This window comes from Octopus sinensis, unplaced genomic scaffold (genome assembly GCF_006345805.1).
Source record: "Octopus sinensis unplaced genomic scaffold, ASM634580v1 Contig18911, whole genome shotgun sequence".
Lineage (NCBI taxonomy): Eukaryota > Metazoa > Mollusca > Cephalopoda > Octopoda > Octopodidae > Octopus > Octopus sinensis.
In genome coordinates this window covers 44,759-64,362 of record NW_021836129.1, presented here as the reverse complement: position 1 = coordinate 64,362, position 19,604 = coordinate 44,759, and the positions used below count along the sequence as shown (strand labels likewise).

The window sequence follows — 19,604 nt, the reverse complement described above, 5'->3', positions numbered from 1 at the left end:
AGGTCTCTGGAGATAAAGAGATTTATCACCAAATAAGTGTGTCTTCAACATCGCCAATGGCTGTCAGTACCTCGAAAATAAAGAGGCGAGCTTGCCTACCTGCATCACTTTGCGAATAGAGAATATAGCGACCAGAAGGAGAAGTTTAAATAATTAAAAAATACTAGAAACAGATCAAAATATTAGAAAAAATCAGAATAGTAAAAAAAATCAAAATAATAGAAAAATCAAAATAAACAATAAAATACTAGAAAGAAGTAAATTGAAAAAAGTTTGTATGAGTGCATATTAATTAAATGATAAAATGAATACAAATTCACTTGCAAAATATACTTTATGCAAGATATTTTACCAGCAATCAATTTAATTAATAGTCAAACAAATAAAAAAACAAAAAATTATAAAATTAAAACATAAAAGCACGAAAAAATAAAATAAGAATTAACTGCATACATTCACAACAAAAGAAAATAATATAACGTGCGTAATAATTTATTGTAGTTAATTCGATAAATTAAAAACATTTAAAAAATAAAATAAATAACATTTAATGTCATCAATCTGTATTATTTCAGCTCGTCAATTGTAAGGGCAAAAAGAAATTGTTCAACAAGGATCCTTTTCTGTAAACCTGCCACTAAAAAGACGATTTTGTCTCCAAAAAACAAGTTTGTTGAGCCATAGGAAAAATGCTGGAATTTCCACATCCTTAGATACAAAATTGATGTATATATATATTTCGCGAATTTCGCGATTGTCTTGAAATGGCACATTTGAATCCTTTAAAAATGTTTTCAATTGCTACAGATGGATGTCCTTCTATGGTTGGATGGAAAACTGGGTTTCAAGGTCTCGTAGCTGGATGGCGAGTAGATGATGAGTTGAGTCCTGTGATTTGGCATCACTGCATCCTGCATCAAGAAAATTTATCCGCGAAATCTATGAAAATGGACCATGTTACAGAAACGGTCATTTCGATCGTAAATTTTATTCGATCCCGTGCTTTAAATCATCGGAATTTCAAGATATTTCTCGAGGATGTTGACGCCAAGTATGGAGATTTGCTTATGCATACAACTGTACGATGGTTGAGTCGGGCAGCATGTCTAAAAAGGTTATATAAATTTAAACTAAATCGCATTTAGATTTTATGACCTTCTCCCGGAGATTATGCATTTTATTGACAATAAGATATTTTATCCTCAGCTTACTGATAAGGAGTGGATTGCAGATTTAGCATTTATGGTAGATATTTCTACGCACCTTTCAATTTTGAATACTTCTTTGCAGGGTAAGGGCAAACTATGTCATGAATTGTACGGAATGGTTTCTGCATTTATCGAAAAACTACACCTTTGGAATATACAAATTGAAAGTAGAGTTACCATTCATTTCCCAATACTTTCAAATCACAGGGAAGATGGATCCTACAAAAATATATCTGCGTTATTAGTGACTTAATCGATGAATTCGAAACACGTTTTAATGATTTTAAAGAAGCTTTACCTATTATGAAAATATTTTTGTCACCTATGGAAGCAGATGCTGCAACCGCTCCATACATATATCAACTGGAACTAATTGAAATGCAGGCAGATTTACAACTTACCGCGCTATTTAAGTCAAGTGAACTATTGGATTTTTGGGGTCGAATTCCACAGTGGAAATATCCGAACTTGGTCGATAATGCTCAAAAAAATGCATCAGTCTTCGGATCAACGTATACATGTGAAGCTCTTTTCACCAAACTTACGCAAATAAAAACAAAGTATCGAAATCGATTGACTGATGGACACCTAAATCAACTTTTACGCACATCGTGTTCGACTTTTACTCCCTGTTTTGACAAAATAATAGACGCCAAACAGAATCAAGTCTCGCATTGATTTTTATTACTTAATAAAGCCTTCTTTTCATTAATAACATAAAATATTTTTTGTGCGGCCCGTAAAGATATTCTTAATTATCGATTTGGCCCATGAGCTAAAAAAGTTGAGAACCCCTGGTCTTGACTCATCAAGCATTAGTGTTGATGCATGTAGGGAAAATTTTTAAGACATTGGTTAATAGCATCCGGACTAATATTTATCCGAAATTTAGAAAAAACCATGTTTTTTAACTTTAATAGTGTCAATGATAGATTATCATTGGCCAAACCAAAAATATATTGCTTATGTTAATCATTCAATTTGTAAGAATAATTATCACCACGAGATTTGCTCTCAATATCTCTGGATTTTCTCAAGAAAAGTATTCGACTTATGAGGATTGAGGCATATTTAGATAATTTCTTTATTAGATTTTCCATTAATTGAATGTTCAACGATCAGTTTTCTTTGTCGAAAGGGATTTTGTATTTTTTGTAATCCTTGCTTATTTGTGGATTTAAAGCTAATTTTTAGAGCTTCGAGATTATACTTGATGCGTCAACATTAATGTTTGCTTTTGACGTGAAAAGCACCAAAAAACTATATATTAGATACTATACTCCAATATACCAAGGATTGCAAAGAATTAATCATTCATTTAAATTAATCTATTATAACTTTTTTCCAGGTTCTAGAACGTTTTACACTTTTCGGAAATATTCTTATGTATAGTCCTTAAATATCTAAAATACAAATTTATTAGTGAAAACAGGTTCTTAATAAGTTTTTTAGCATCAACAGCACAGTCAGATTCAAAATTATTTAGCGTAAAGTTTCATTTTATATCTGTGTAATTAAGCGAAGTATTTCTGATTTTTATTTAGTTCATTAAAATTGGGATACAGTCTAACCTCCGTTTGGAATGAGGTCTTTTTGGTAAGGATTTTATAAATTTTCTTATAAATTTTCGAAATGTTCCAAATCTCAAAAATGTATCAAAAACAGAGGTTTTCCACGCCTCAAGGTCCGTTCCAAAAAAGGTAAGACTGTATTTAATAACTCACTATCTCCTACCATCAAAACTTTTATTTAATTACACAAACAAACACTATGCTTGATTGACATCATTTTCTTAATTTGCCATTTCAAAATAAACTTAGCAGTCACGTGTCTTTAACAGATAGGCCCAAATTAAAATTTAGTTATTGTGTCCTGAATTAGTAAAAGTATCGGGATTAAAGAAGAATCAGCATGCACAAGACTGCACCAGCCATGAAATAAAAACTCATATCCACTATTATATATTACACCCTTATTCCAAAAAGGGAAGGGACATAAAAGCAATATACCTTTCCTGATTCCTTTACCGACCTCTGCACCACTAACTGTATTGTTTTGAGCTGCAGAATTAATTTCTTGGTCTCCAATGGTATTGTTTGTATTTTCTTCATTTTCGGGATTAATTTCTTGGCTTCCACTCGTATTGTCAATATTTTCATCATCTTCGGAATTAGTTTCTTGGTTTCCAATTGTATTGTCAATATTTTCATCATCTTCAAAATTAGTTTTTTGGTGTTCACTTGTATTTTCTTCATTTAGTCTCAATGCCTCAACAATACTTTCTCTTTCAAATCTTAATTCTCTGAATCTTTGATTCAATTCTGGACTTGGGATAACATTTCTATAATTACAAATAAAAAGACCACAATTTATTTTCCGGGTTTAAAATACTGTCAGGGTCATCAATATCTTCAAAATTCATTATTTTGAGTAATTTGTATATGATAATTCCGGGTTTATATTGCTTATATTAAAACACTGAATATACTTGACATTTGGAATCGTTAAACATTCCATCGACTATAAATGTGTTATATTTACCTTAACCATTCGTTGAACTATTAAGGAATACATTCAATCTTCCAACTCTATTAATAACATGATATCCTTCATCACTAGCTGAACTACAATTTGATTGACATAGAGTTCAAACTCAACAATCTCAACAGAAATATCTTCTCCTTCATTGACAAACGAAATATTCACTAGGTGTGACAGTGCCTACGCTAGTTAAATAATCATTCAACATTTTTGACAGCATCCAACATGAACATCTGAATTAAAATAAAAATAGATTACTCTATTCTTATCATACTTCACCTTCAGTTCACCGGGACCTATTTGGTGTCAATAAAATAATACTTGATGTGTATTGTAGCATCAACAGGACAATCAGAATCATTATTATTCATTGTTAAGTTTCATTTTATATCTGTGTAATTATGCTAATTATTTGTACATTTTTATTTAGTTCCTTAAAATTGAGTTATCTCAAATTTAATCTCTCTAATCTGACTAATTCTAGCAGAAATGCCGTTGAAAACGAACTGATAATAAAATTCCATTATTTAATAATTATTAATTTAGGATTTGTGAGCATACTTGTGCCATGATTAAAGTTCAATAAAAATATTTGGGAAATAATTGCGAATAATAACCTATTAAATTATTCATCAATTAATTGCTTCCCCAATCGAAATTAGCACAATCAACAAACTTGCTTATAGAATAAACAAAAAATTGGTTCCTTGTCATCGCTTTTCAACAATACTATCTGGTTGCTATAGAGGTTTTTGCTCTTCTGAGTTTTGACCTCTCTCAATAGTTCTTGCTGTTAGCTTTTAGACTGAGCAAGCAGTAATTCTTCTTGAAGTAATGATGTCCAAAAACCTGTTCTTTCAATTCCTCACATGTCGTGATTTCACTTTGTAGGTCGGTCATACGGTCGGACTGTTCCACTTGCTGCTTTTCAAGATTACTATAAATAAGCAGCCCCTAATACTTAAATAGTCCATAGGACACGTATAAGTCATCTCCATCCCTCTCGACTTCCAATACATCCAACAGACTGTCGATCTCATTGTTGTACATCTAAATGACAGTCCTTAACCCACCTTAGCCACTTCGTCGTCCAAAAGTGTATTTGGTGTTATATTAATGACTATTTTTTACACTCGTTTGGACTTTCGTCTCAATTTACACTTCAGAGATTCCTGCTATCGCTTCGGTCCTTAGTCGTGGATATTTCTAGCATTCATTTTCACCGAGTTGCTCGTTTATACCAAATTCATCTACACATTCGTCATTTCCACTCAAGACAGAGAGGAAGGCTAACTAATCCTCCCACGTTTATTTCCAATTTTTGATCTTTTTGCTGCCTTAAAACGTTCTAGTTTGTTGAGTTATTCAGTAAGTGAAGGAAACTCCTACTTTCTTGGCCACCGGGAAGTGTTTTCTGCAATTGAAGGGGGTTATAACCTCTTTTTGTTTGCTTGTCATCAACCGTCTTCTCACTTTGGACAACAGAATTTCTTAAAGTTCATTTGTAGATCAATTTCATTCATTTTCTTACTTTTTATCACTCCATGATCTTTTTCTGTTGGAAGTGAAAAATGTCGACTTTCCTATTGTTGGCCAGAGGTGTTTTGAAATCATGAGACATTCCACTGGTCTGGGAAATGGGCCTTTAAATGTGTCGTTATGGAAATTAACGATATGATCTCCGATTTTTTTCCAAGTGTGGTTTAATAATTATCATAAATCAATTGCAAGTTAAAAGAACAAAAACATTTTTGACAGATTTATTTGCGAAAATATTTCCACAAATTCAAAACATGAGCATTATATTGACTCGAATCAAAATGTAAACTAATCTGAATATAAACTATAAAGGAAGCTTGTTATAAATGAAGCTAGTTTTGATTAATCTGGTGTGTCAGTGTGAGTACATGAGTGCCCTCCACTAAGCACATCGCCAATCAATATTTTTGAGAAATTGGTAAAATAATTAGATCACATGCTAACAGAATGATTAGAGACAAAAAAGAATAGGTTAAATATCAATTTCGGCCATAGAAACCAACTTGTTGGCGTATGTGATATATAGAAATCTGTCCTTGTCTTTGTATTTCTGCCAATAGACACACGCACAAACCGAGTACAGACAACTCATTTTTGATTGAGGTAGACTGCCTGCTTGCCACTCACAAAAAAGAAAAGTTCGTGGGCAGTGTCTAACTCGAGTCGTAGTCTAAGTCTGAAAAACCGAACGTACTGAAATGATCAAATAAAAAAACACGATGTTCTTGGTCAATCGGGGCAGAGTAAAGAAGATGTCTGCCTCCACAATGACCTGAAATGTCCTGAAATAAGCAATACTGGGATCTTTTCACAGTATGCGGTTAAATATTGGGATTGTCTTCTCCAAACTGTGCTGGTCCTTGAAGGTCAGGTTTTTATTGTCGAAGAATATCGAAGGATAAGCGTAAAATTTTAAAATTATGAAAATATTAAAAATAATTTTGAAAATTCAGAGATTTCTTTAAATTTAGATTAAATTAAAAATTAAAGTATTTTAATTTATAATTTATATTTAGACGATTTTAATTGTCTTAGTCGAAAAAAATTATATTTAATATAAATCCGATTAATATAAACTCAGGGAAAATGAATGTCCACAATACTGAGTACAAATTTAATGTCGGAGATAAAGTTTAGATTTAAAATTGTAGATAGGTTCAATCCTTCCCGCAAGATCGGCCTGAGACGACGATGTCCCAGGGTCTGAGAAGCTAAGAATCCTCTTTCGGTAGGCATTAAGTGCCTACTGAGCGTTGCCATATCCGAAGGAATTTCCAACTGACATGGTGGACCCCGTAACGCCACGCTAAGCCCGGAAGGTAAGAGATCCCCATTTCCAACTGTGTCGTGCCAGAAGTACTCGTTGCCTCACGGGCAGGGGAACGATAACGAGAATTACCCCCAGGATGAAAAACAGCCTCCTTCGGAATCGAACTCACGACCGTCCAAATCCATTATCCATAGCTTAGTCTTCAGCCACTGTGACATACAATAAAGAGATTTACTGTCAATTTTTATCAATAAACATTTAATTTGAACTTTTGGAGTTTTCTTACATCTATTTCAGAGTTAAAGATCCCGCGATTATTGTTATATGTGTTTTCTTTAAATTTAAAGCCCACAGAATTTCAGGTTCTTTCAGATTTTTTTTCAGATTATAGAGGAATTTGAACAAAATGCATTCAATTACTAACACAATTGAAGTAAGTTCTCACCCAAGTTTATCTTTTAGTAAATAGAGTCTTTATATATTTGCAGGGTTTAAATAAAGTTTTATCTTATAAAGAATACGTCGAACATAAACATAAATATCCTTAAACTCGTGTGGTTCAATGTTGATTAGTCCAATATAATAGTTGTAAAGTGACAGACCGGATTCGTTAATTGCTTTGAATACGTTTTTATCAAAAAATTTTATTTTGATCTTTTAAACGTCAAAAGGTGTAATCAGCTGGCCATGCACAATTTTTGTCTAAAAGAGACTCAATCTTTGGACATGATTTAAGCATAAAAAAAGACTCAATCTAACTCACAAATTGAAGAGTTGATTATAAAATAGTGCTATAAATATTAATAGTGCACTTTTTATAGTTTTGTAGAAAGTTTTTCATAACAGAAAATAATTTTAGACATAGTGGGAAAAGTTCAACTTTCTTTTGCTCCAAAAGATTGCAACGTCTATCCGGAGTTTCCCGTACAAGTCCAATCTTATGTAGTGTTATTTTTTCGGCAAGCAATGCATGTCAAGAAATCTTTACAGCACTGAGTTTGAAGTTCCGTCAGAGTTACACAACTAGGAGACTGGCGTATTTCAAGATCAATACCAATCGTCGTGGACTTATTGTCCACACGAATCCAGTGATGGTACTGATTCTCTTGATCACTCGAATTTCGTTTACGTAAAGCTGATCAGCTCCGACTTATTTGATTCCGCCCCAATTTGACACATCAATCTAAAGGAGCCTCCAGGGTAGACTATAAACAGAGTCCATTAGAGGCCTTACACATACCCGAATATAAAACATGACCCACAAAGATCTTACTATTCGACTTTAGTGCCTACAATTTGGGTGTGTGAATATCCGTCTCTCGATAAGGTTAGACAGGGAAGGGAGTCTCGGGCCTTTCTTGATGTTTTTGTGGTTTTTATATCTCACATTGAGCTTTTTTTTAACACTTTTCTAGTTTTGGTCAAGACGGGACATGAACAACGTGTTTGTTTTCTTCTATGGTCTATTATTTCAAGACATAAATTTCTCGAAAATTTGACGGCCAGATTGGGGGCAAAGTCTGCCGAGTCGTTTACCCTTTCATTGCATAATAACGTGCATAGTTATCCCCAATTTGTATTTAGGACCATTACACACAAACATTCAATTTCTTGAATTGTTGATCAGTCCTTCCATCAACTCAAATTTGGATTTAGATTTCATAACTTATAAAAACGTACACACTGATTACATTCAGTAAATAAAGTGTGAATTAATTTGAAATAATAAACATGCTGGGAGTTCTGAAAGTTAATTTATTTGGAAAAATAATTTTATTTTTGCTTCAAAACAGTTTTATATTCTGCATATTTAAGATATCAAAAGTTTGGAAAACTTTCAAATTCCAGGTGATCAATTAATTAATAATATTCAATAGTTTAAACATTGAGAACAACTAATTAAATGTCTGCACTAAACTTTTCTATAGAATGCCTACCTCTAGGCTTGTGTCCTCAGTAGAAGGGGAGTCCGTTTGTGTTGTAAGTAGAAGAGAGGGAGTCCTTTGTCGGCGTGGCCTCAGTGAGTCATGTGTCCTTAGTAGAAGGGGACTGCCCTTTGTGTGGTGTGTCGTAGAAAATGTGTTTGAGAGAGGAATATGCTCCCAAAATATTTTTGGGAGGGAGTTATTTTTAGTAATGAAGCTAAATTTAACGTGTACAATAGTGATAGAAAAAATTTTGAACAAAATCAAACTTAAAAATCCTATTTACCAACAAGACAATGATCTGAAACATACTTCGGCACTAGTAAAGCGCTTTTTTCAAATAAATAATATCGAATTGCTAAAATGACCGAAAAGACAGGAAAACTTGACTTTGATGATATTGGGTGGGCGCAGGTAAACTCTATGTTTTATAATGATAACTTTTAATAATTAATAGCTTTTATAACTTCAATTTCTTTATAAAAACAAAAACAGTTAATTTCACTTCTGGTCATGTTTTCATGAGTAAATATAATCTATTCAAAATTTTTGAAAAACGTTGCAAAGTAAATTAATTTTTTAGAATTTGCATCGATACAAAAATACAATTCAAATTTAAGAACTAACATCAGATTTCACTCAAAATTCAGATTTACTCATACTCATATGAGATAAGAAGATATACAAAGTTGAAAGCAATGTGGATAGAAATGAAAAATATTTGTTTTAAAGAAACAGAATTGACATTTAAATATCATCTATTTAAAGACATTATAGAAATCTACATATATTAAGTAATACAGTACGACCCCGGTTTGGGGCAGCATTTTTATCATAGTGCCCTAAAAAGCGGGGGTGCCCCAAAATGCGAGGGTAAAGATTTTTTGCTTTTATTTTCTCCTCAATAGATTTTTATTGCATTTTAGACTATAAATTAAAATTATTTAATATTAATAAAAATTCTAACATAGTCCTTTCTTAATAAAATTTAAAAATTTTAATAAATCCAACAAAAAATACTATTAAAAGTAATCAGTAATTTTCTCACCGAATTGGTTTTTTTTCAGTTCTCCTGATAGGTTTTTTCTAAATTCGTAGTAGATTTTCAAAAATTGTGGACATGTACTGAAAATATTATCTTCTAGAGAATTCACGATGTTTATGATTTCTTTAATTGATGATTTTTTAGATTCATATCCATCATAAGTAATTTTGTCCTCAATAATATCTGTCGAATCCATTGAAATAACATCTGAAATCACGTCATCTATTAATTCTTCGTCCAACTGTACATTATCCGAAATTTTTGATCTGTTTTCATTTATTTTCTGCCAGCAATTAATTATCGTTGTCTCTGACATCATTTTCCATGCCTCCCCGACAACTGTAATGACTTGTCTAAGATTGACATTATTCAAATTCAAATCAGAAAGCTGTTCTTTTTCAAATATAAGAGTAAAATCAATCAGTTTATTGAAATAGAGGGACTTGAAGGATTTTATTATTCCCATATCTAGGGGTTGAATTAAAGCGGTCGTATTTTTGGGAAGAAAAAGTAAATAAACATTGGAATATTCTGTATTTCTGTGACAGCTCGCATTATCCAGTATTAAGACAATTTTTCTCTTTTCATTGATCATATCTTGATTTACTTTCCATAACCATTTCCCAAAAATATCACTAGTCATCCACGAATTTTTTGATGCAGCATATAGTACTCCGTGATCCTCAGCGTTAAAATTTTTTAAACACCTAGGAGATTTGAATTTTCCAATTAATAGAGGTTTTAACTTTTCACCAAGTGCATTACAACAAAGGAGAAGGGTAACTTTCTCTTTGCTCATTTTAATTCCATTGCATTTGTCATTAAATTGAACAAAAGATTTCGACGGCGTTCGCTTTATGTATAAAGCTGTTTCATCACAGTTAAAAATATTTTCACTTCCTACAGTTTCCAAACAGTTGTCATAATCAGCAAAAAAATTGGAAACCGTAGAAAGGTCAGATGAATTCTTTTCTCCACTTATAGTTTTAAATAGCAACTCGTGTCTTTTCTTGAACCGGTCTAGCCATCCATTTGATGCCTTAAATGATTCATAATTTATCTTTTTAGATAATTTTTTGCAATCAGTTTTAAGATAGTTCCAGAAATTGGAAGAAATTCATCTCTCAGACGTAGAAAAGTTTCAAAAACTAATCTATCTAATTCATTATTTGGATCATGTGATTCCTTGATTCTATCGGATTCAGTTAATCCCGCGTCAAAATAATAAACAAAATTTTGTTTAATGCGAGAAATAGTACCTGTAATTAATAATTAGTTAAAAAAGATACCTTTGCTCGTTTTATACTTTTTAGCAAGATCTCTTTCTGAAAATTGACCATGTTTTATATCTTTAGCGATTTTAATTTTTGTTTCATAATTAATCTTTGAATTCTTTTTACGAACCATACTAAAGTCAAAATAAACACGTGAAATAATAGTATTAATTAATAATTAATAAATAAACTAACATTTTGTAATTAAATAAATTAAATAAGTGCCCCAAACCGGGGTCATCAAAAATAAATAATAGAATGAAAAATTTACTGTTTTCAAAAACTGCCCCTAAAAGCGGGGGTGCCCCAAAACCCGAGGGTGCCCCACCCATGGGGTCTGCCCCAAACCGGGGTCGTACTGTAATAGCAAAAGTCTCCGGAATTTTACGCCACTGAAAACACGTTTTATGCTTTTAAATATCGTTTATAAAACTTTTGTAAATATATATTTTTTTAATCTAAAAATATAGAAAAAAATATTATGCTCAAAGGTTTTTTTTCTAAATTTGATAATAAAAATGACGATTTATTAATTGTTTGGATTTTAATGTCGAGGGGTGTATATTACTTTGCACTTATTTATCTGTCAAGATGAAAATGGGTAGACTAACTTGTCGCTGATTTCTCAAAATTATTTTCCAAACCATTTAGTTTAAAGTAACTAATCAACTAAGAATGTCTTTGTTTGGTCAATAAATGTGTAATGTTTTGTCATACGCATTTATGCACTGGATTCCGTTCTCTGAAGCCCAAATCTAGTTCTGAGAGAGTAGATAACTGACATGGACAATTCGTAGGAGTCTCGTCTATTTATTGACAACAAAATATCAGTCAACATTGCCAGTCGATGTAACAGAACAGACTGTGCTTGGTCGATTAAGTACCCAACTTTAATAAGATGTACGAGTTGTAGGACCCCTGTATTTTAATATAATTATAAGAATATATTTATATATATATTTGTTAGGTTGGTGGTAATAAATAAAATTGAGGTTTGAATGGATGATGTGGATCTGGATGACTTGTCGAAACCTCTGTTGAACACATCGAATAGTGGGACCTTCTCGACTACGGAAAGGGACTGGTTGGTAAGCTCAGTGTACGACTACTACCGAAAGAAAGGAATATGGTGCATAATAGTGGACGAACTATTCAATATAATGTACTAAAGACTAAATGAATATAGACGAATTGTGTTTTTGTGTGTGTTTGTAATGTACGTATATAAATGTGTGGACTTTGATTGGTGGAATATGAAAGAAGGGAACATATCAGACATATTCCTACCAGTGGAGTCATGTCTGAGAGTGTGTAGTAGAGGGGAAATGTGTGTAGTGGTGGGAGTGGGAATATTCAGTGTTGTCAAAATATGTATTCTATTATGGAGACTGCCCCATTTGTGGAATATGAGGAGATTATTGAAGGATATGTCTATAAATTCAGTGAGTGAGTGGATGTGATGGTAGAATGAACTGTACGTGACTGCATGGGAGAGGATTGAGAGAGGACTAATGGAGAAGGACAGTGGCCTAGATGAATTACGTAAGAATGTAAGTATAATGTAAGTTTGCCACAGCATGATTGTCCGACATACCAATTTTATGGTAGGACTAATAAGAGAATTTGAATCTATTCCTTGCTTTACAAAATTGATGGAATTGTATTTGTTTAAGCTCTTATTTCCGTCGTGTGTGCAGGGGACTGTATTCTCAACAAGGGTGAGTATAGCAGAGATATACCGAGTGGGGGGTCTGAGGGAATATGCGGAGAGAACGTAGCCTTCTCTAATATGGTAGAATTAGAACACGGTTGGTGGTGATGTGCTTGTTTGGCTTAGTTTTATCCCCATTCTTGTTTGTTGTCCAACTGTTGTATGTGTGCTTCGAATATGCTGAGGTATGTCTGTCTGATTAGTTTAGATGATTCGTAGGGCTCCTTCCAGTATATTTCGACACCGCTGGACTCCTATTGCTTACTATTCCCTTCGTAACTACTCTGAATTGGATCATGAATTGGAGGAACGACTTGCTTTGGCCTATCCTTTTGCCAATCAGTATATTCAATGTTTTTCTTCTCCATTGGTGGGTGTGTTGGCAAGACATGCTACTTATTTTGCGGGGGCTGTCCTTCTCTTGTTTGCTGTACTTACACTCCTTCATGACACTATTCTTCAAGTCCCCAGAATTGTGACTGCTATTGCCATCACTAGTCTGTCTTTGTTTATTTATATTCCAGCTGCTGTTTATGCCTTTGCTAGTAGTCGACAGGTTGTTTTCTCTCTCCTTATCATAGTCTACCACTACTAATCCACACCACATTATCCCCCATCTGGTAGCCCATTTATATCATTTCTCCCCCGACCAACATCAACCACTCCACACTTATCGACATTTTACACTCCTCTTTCAATCACATTTAGTTGTACTTATTCAACACTTACAGATTTATTTGATACAACAAGTGGCTGCACCATTTACTGCTCCTTTATTTCTTTTCTTCTTTTTTCGACATCAAATCCCACGACTTGTACATTTTGTTTGCCAACATACTCTCCGTACACACGCAGGTGGAGATATGCTGGATTATGCCCTCCTTCATGTCCCCCCTGACCACACCACTCTTCATGATAAACTCGAAATATCACTCCTTGCATTTTCGGTGCTTTTATTCTCACATTTCAGAGAAACAACCCAAGTTGGACTCCACCTTCACAAACTCGCACATTTATCCAACAACACGCTCGTGACAGTTTGCCTTCTTTTTCTATTTTTAGTGCAAGCCTACTTACAGTCCACTGAGCCTTCTTCACTTCCCCTAAATACTGACTTGGATGGGGTTAACCACGAGTTTCTAACGAGTATTATATATTCCCGCATGAGGAGAGACGCCCAATATATATTTTTGTATTTTTTCATTCCCTGTTTGAATAGCAGTAGTACGTAGATAGGGTGACTACACTTCAAGCTTTCGTCAATATGGACATAATTTTTGGAGAGAATCAGCACTGCGTTAAACAGTTAGGAACTGGCAGTCAGTTGCTTATATTGAACGGTATTCAGCATGTCGCATAATCTGTTTTAATCTTGAATACAGTCTACAACAATCTTGAAAGTTCTTTACTGTATCAGATATTTTTGAGTAGTGCAGTCAAGTTTCATCACAGGACTTTTACTCGTTCACACCTCAGTTTGAATCGAATGTAGTTTTATTAGGATTTCAAACAGAGCTAGTTTTTCTTTTGTTGAGAGAACTATTTCGCAATTGTATAGGATTCTTACGAAAGATAGACATTCTAAAAACAAATTATTCCTAAAACCTATTATTTTTGAATTTTGGATGCAAAATGGAAAAATTCCAAAGTGAAAGTAAAATAGAGTTAAAAATTAAGTTTTCTTAAGTTTTTTACTACACGATAATTCAGTGTACAATTATTAATCAAATGTGAAATAAATATTACTAAAAACAGGTTAAAATGAAAAATTTTGTACTATTTTTCCGACTGAATTATCAACCTTACAGCGTCGGTTAATAAGAGTAAAAATTTTTTCTTTCAGCATTCACAAAACGAATTGTACCGTTTACAATCTAACATACAACTCGGCAAAAAATTTAATGCTCTATAATCGCTAAGATAGATGCTATAAGTTATTTTCTCAATAAGAATATTTACAATTTTGTCTTAGCTAGCATCAGTTCCATCAATAATTAGAAAAATCTTTTCATTAATTAACAATCCGATTATTTTATTTCACATTTTTCGGTCAAAATTCCGACATTATTTCGACATTTTGATTCTGAAGGTAACTTGAATTCAATAATTAAAAAAATGTATTAAGGCAGAATTATATAATGGAATATTTCTTAGACATATGTCAAATGAATGGAAAGTCTGCCAAATGAAGTATAAATATAAAAAATGTTGATTCCAAAATAGAGACCAATTCTCAATTCCTCCCAACAAAGGTTCATTGACATAACTGTGCCAACCGTTGACCATATAAGATCATTGTACATACTTGATCTTCTTCTAAAAAACAAAAAACCTGTAAATATTTAATCCGACTGACCAAGTGCTTTGCGTGGGTCCGACCGGGATTTCCAAAACCGTGACAATCACGAAAAAACTGACCAAAAATGTTCCAAATGAATATATATCAGAATATATTCATAATTTTTTCGGCGACATTTAGAAACTTTAATTTTACAGAAACAATATTAGGACATGATTAATTATTTTTATTCAGCAAAATAGAATTTTCCAAAAATGTAACTTATCATTTTTGTCATAGATCTCCAAACCATTACAACTAATCCAATTCTTCTGAGATGTTCTGAACATTTCAATTACAAGCTCACTTCGACTTCCGCCGGCTCAATGTGTTTCAGACTTTGCTAATATTTTCGGGATAAACAAACCTTCGGAATAAACAATGGGCAGCACTCTAAACACCTGTTTCGTCTCTTCTTCCTCTTCTCTCGGCCAGACCTCTCAAAAAGTGCAATGGAGCGACATCCTCTGAGTAATAAAAGACTCAATCAACGAGCATCAAGAGATAATATAGATTGCAGTCAGCATGGCATCTGACTTAAGAGACGAATCATTTTTTGGTATTAAAAAGTTTTTACTAGTTTTTAAAAACTAATAGTGAGGTCAGGACGCCGAAATGAATATTTAATCCTAATGTTTCCCTTTGTAATATGTGGCGAGAGTGAGACCGAGCCAAAGGTGAAATCATGATAAATTTTATTAATGTTGATTATCGTCAAATCAAAAATTAACGACTATTTATTATAAACATACTCCCCACTGTATTAAACGTTCACAAAATTGATAGAAAATTTTGAAACAATAGTTACATTTTACCAGTATGAATATTCAAACTTTTGTAAATAGAAAAAAGTAATCGTCACATAATATCTCTAAATAAGAAGCTTCTTGTTAATTATAAAATAAATACAATAAACTCCGTGATGATCTGATTAAATCTTTAGACAATTCCCTGACTCTTTGGATTGTTTAGTTTCATATGTATTTGAGTAATGCAGAACTTGTCACAGACTTTTGTCACATAAGAGTTCTTGGATTCGGTTCCATTGCCTGATTGTAGGAAATTTCAAATACTAAAATCCATAAAAATTTATCAAAATTGTTTTAACTTTTATTCTACTTTTTTTATTCTTCGTAAAAGCATGATTAGAATAAATGTTTATTACAAACTTTAATCAAGAAAAAAGGCTGTTTTCATATTTAAATCTACAAAATAAGCTAATTTTATGACTTTGAAAATCTTAACCTAATCTACCCAAATCAGGTCCTTAGGCCTTTCTAACATCCATTCGTTTATCATGAGTCAATTTGAAAAGCCACTGTTCCACCAGAAACCTAATCTACCCAAATCAGACATGTGTGGTTGCTTTGGAATCTAATTGGTCCCGTCTGATTATTTCAAATAAAATTCCGTAGAATTCTCCCGTCATTATTTGCCTGTCGGAAATTTCTAAATTCATTCTTCTAAACTCAGAAATCATTGGTTCATTCTCCGTCAAATTTAGTTCGATTTTATGCTTATTTTAAATCAACAAAATACACAAAGTTCGTTGTTTTGCATTTTTAGTTCTGTCATTGCCTTGCAGTGCAACTGTTCAAAACTTGAAACTTTGTCCAAAAGTGAATTAAAACGACATTTCAGATCATTTAGAAGTCTTTCACTGCATTTGGACTGTTCTTTAAGGTTTTCGACGAGGTTTTGAAATTTGTTGGACCCAGACAGTCGGAAGTGAATCTACGGCCCTCCTCTGGGGAAAAAACGAATATTTTTTATTGATGATTTGAATATACCAGCACTAGAAATCTGGGGAGCTCAAACTCCAATCGAATTAATTCGACAGTGTCTCGGAAACGGAGGTTGGTACGACAGGAAAATGATTGGTTCGGTCATTTATGTCTATTTTGTGTAGGGGACTTTTGCAAACTGATTGACATTAATTTCTGTTGTGCAATGGGTCCTCATGGTGGGGGGAGGAACGCGGTGACGCAGAGGTTTTTGAGATGCTTCAACATGGTCTCCTTTGTGGAAATGAGTGACACAAGCATCCGCCACATATTCGGCACAATCATACGCACGTGGGCAGGTTAAGAAGTAAAGATGAATCATTCAGATGAGCATAAATCGATTTTGACAGGTAGATCAGATTGTTACGGCATGCATTGAAATATACCAAAATGTCCTCAATTTTTTCCTTCCGACTCCGAACAAGACTCTTTACAACAGAGGTGTCAATTTCGCTTCGAGGGCCGCATTTATAATAATTTCTCATTAAGGGAAGATTAATTCTGATATTTATAATGATGAATAATCAAAATAAAAGAAACTAAATTATTCAACCATCGCCCTTTAATTTTGGTGAGAACTGCTTCCAGAGGATTGACATCTTTTTTTAGATACAATTTTTGATATGTCAGGCTGAGCTATTCATTTAGTTCCGACTTTTATTAAAGAAGATAAATGTTCATCATTTAATCTTGTTCTTTGAGCAGTTTTTATCAATTTCATAAAAGAAAAAAGCTGTTCACACAAATATGTCGAACCAAACATAGCAATGATTTTTGTTGCAAACTTTTTAAAGTTTTTAAACTTTCCCGGAAGATATGAAAAGAAAGCAGGTATTCTAACCTCCAAATTTTTAGCTTTATAAACATTCATCTGCATTGGAAACATTAAGAGAGAATGGTGATGCGAATAATGAAAATTGTTGTTCAAAAGACGAAAAATCATTAAATCTTTCTTGAAATTCCTTTAACAACGATTTTAGTTTTTTTTCATACTGAGAAAAATTCATTACATTATGTGCATCAACAGTACTCCTGATCCAAGTTTGACTTTTCATTTCGTCTATGTTTTGCCCTTTCATTTCCATAAATAAAATGATTTCCGATCTCAACAAATAAAATATTTTTAACAACTTTCTGAAGTGACAACCAGCGGACTGGAGTATAAAAAGGAATGTCGCTGAACTGATTATTAATATCTGTCAGCAGTTTACTAAACTGCCGGTGTTGAGGGGATGACCTCTGTCAAATGATGACCCGGGATTTACCTTTTGTATTTTAGCTCGCAATTTGGCGGCAACGCCAGCATATCGTCCAACCATATTCGGAGCACCATCAGTGCATAAACATACAAGCTTCTTCAAATCAAACCCATATTCAAAGAGAATTTGTAGTAGTTATATAAAGATATCTTTACTTGTAGTAGTATCGTGCATTGGTACCAGTTCGAGAAATTCTTCATAAATATTAAAATCTGAATCACAGGCTCTAAAAAAGATTGCTAATTGTGCAATTCCAACGACATCAACTGTTTCATCGATTGCAACTGAAAAATATTCGAATTTTTACAAATCAGACTTTAATTGTTGTTTCAAATTCAATGCCATTTCATTAATGTGTTCGGCAACAGTATTTCTTGTTAATGAAATATCTTTAAACAAGTGGGCGTCGTCTGAACAAATAATATTCGCTGTTTTTTGAAGGCATTGCTTGATGAAATTACCATCACAATATGATTTTCCATTTACTGCAAGCATTCTGCTGATTTCATAGCTTGTAGTGACTAATGCAGTACTTCGATTATGACTTTTTGTGAAATGAGTCTGTAACGCAGATAAATTTTTTCGCAATTCTTTTGAAACATGCATTGGACCTTCTTGGTTAATAAGCAGCCTTCGAAATAATTGTATGATAGATGATTAGATTGATAATGCCTCTTTAGGTTGTGTTCTTTCGGTATAGCGATAAATTGTTACATATCAAACAATGTCCATCAACCTTTGTGTAAAAATAGAAAAGTTCTCATTTATCTAGAAACACTCTCCGTTCATCTTTCAAGCATCGTTTCTTTATTATTGCAGAAAAAGCACGTGACATTAACAAACACGATTTAAAAATACAATTAAAAAGTTTAATTAAATGTAACAAAAATAAAAAAATAATTTTTTGTAGATTTTTTGTAGACCGCATGTTTGACACCCTGCACTACACGTTCAACATGGAAGCTAATCTAAAGGAGACTCAGATTGTGTTTCTCTTCAATGACACACAGGTTGGGACTTGAAGAGACCTCAATGGCAGATCAAAGACGAAGGATTCCTAGAGAGCCTCAACAACATTTTAAATTCAAGAGATGTTCAAAATCTTTACGGAAATGAAGAATTGGACAAAATATATCAGCAAATGCAGCCAATTTGTAGTGAGATGGGGATGCAGCCTACCAAGACAAATTTATACTTGATATACACCAAGAGAGTGAGAACTAATCTGCACACAGTGGTTACCAATCAGTTGCTGAAAGGTTCTTGACAGATCTTCCTGAATTGAAAGACGACCAAGAAACAATCTCAGGAATAGTAAAGACTGAATAAAATAGTCATAGATAAAATCCTGTCGACTTATCCACCAAAATGTGATTGAACTGTCCAACAAATTCCTGATCGAAATAAACCATCATAACTACGTGACTTCTACTAGTTATCTCGAATTGATCTCCTCTTTTTCTTCCCTGCTTGGAATCAAGAGATCTCAAGTCGTATCTGCCAAAAACAGACTAAAAACGGGATTGGATAAGGTGACTATTGGTTTGGAAGTTATCTCAGTTGATGACTACTTCTGAGGAAGTTGTCGTCCTCCAGTCAAGTCTGAGCGAATTGAGACCCCAACTCGAAGAGGCAATGGACGAAGCCAACAGAACGCTTTCCCAAATCGAGAAAGACACAGTTAGGAGGGCTATTAAACAAGTCTAGAAA

The 19,604-nt window shown here is 33.2% G+C and overlaps 1 protein-coding gene across 1 annotated transcript; it reads right to left on the bottom strand.

The window, feature by feature from the left end:
• Positions 1-1,336: 1,336 nt before the first annotated feature.
• LOC115231851 (tigger transposable element-derived protein 6-like) lies at positions 1,337-17,954 on the bottom strand. Its single transcript, XM_029801769.2, is given in 6 exon segments — positions 1,337-1,353; positions 1,507-1,689; positions 3,218-3,549; positions 5,223-5,304; positions 9,532-10,567; positions 17,901-17,954. Coding segments are annotated over 6 exon segments (1,704 nt in total).
• Between the last annotated feature and the right edge of the window lie 1,650 nt (positions 17,955-19,604).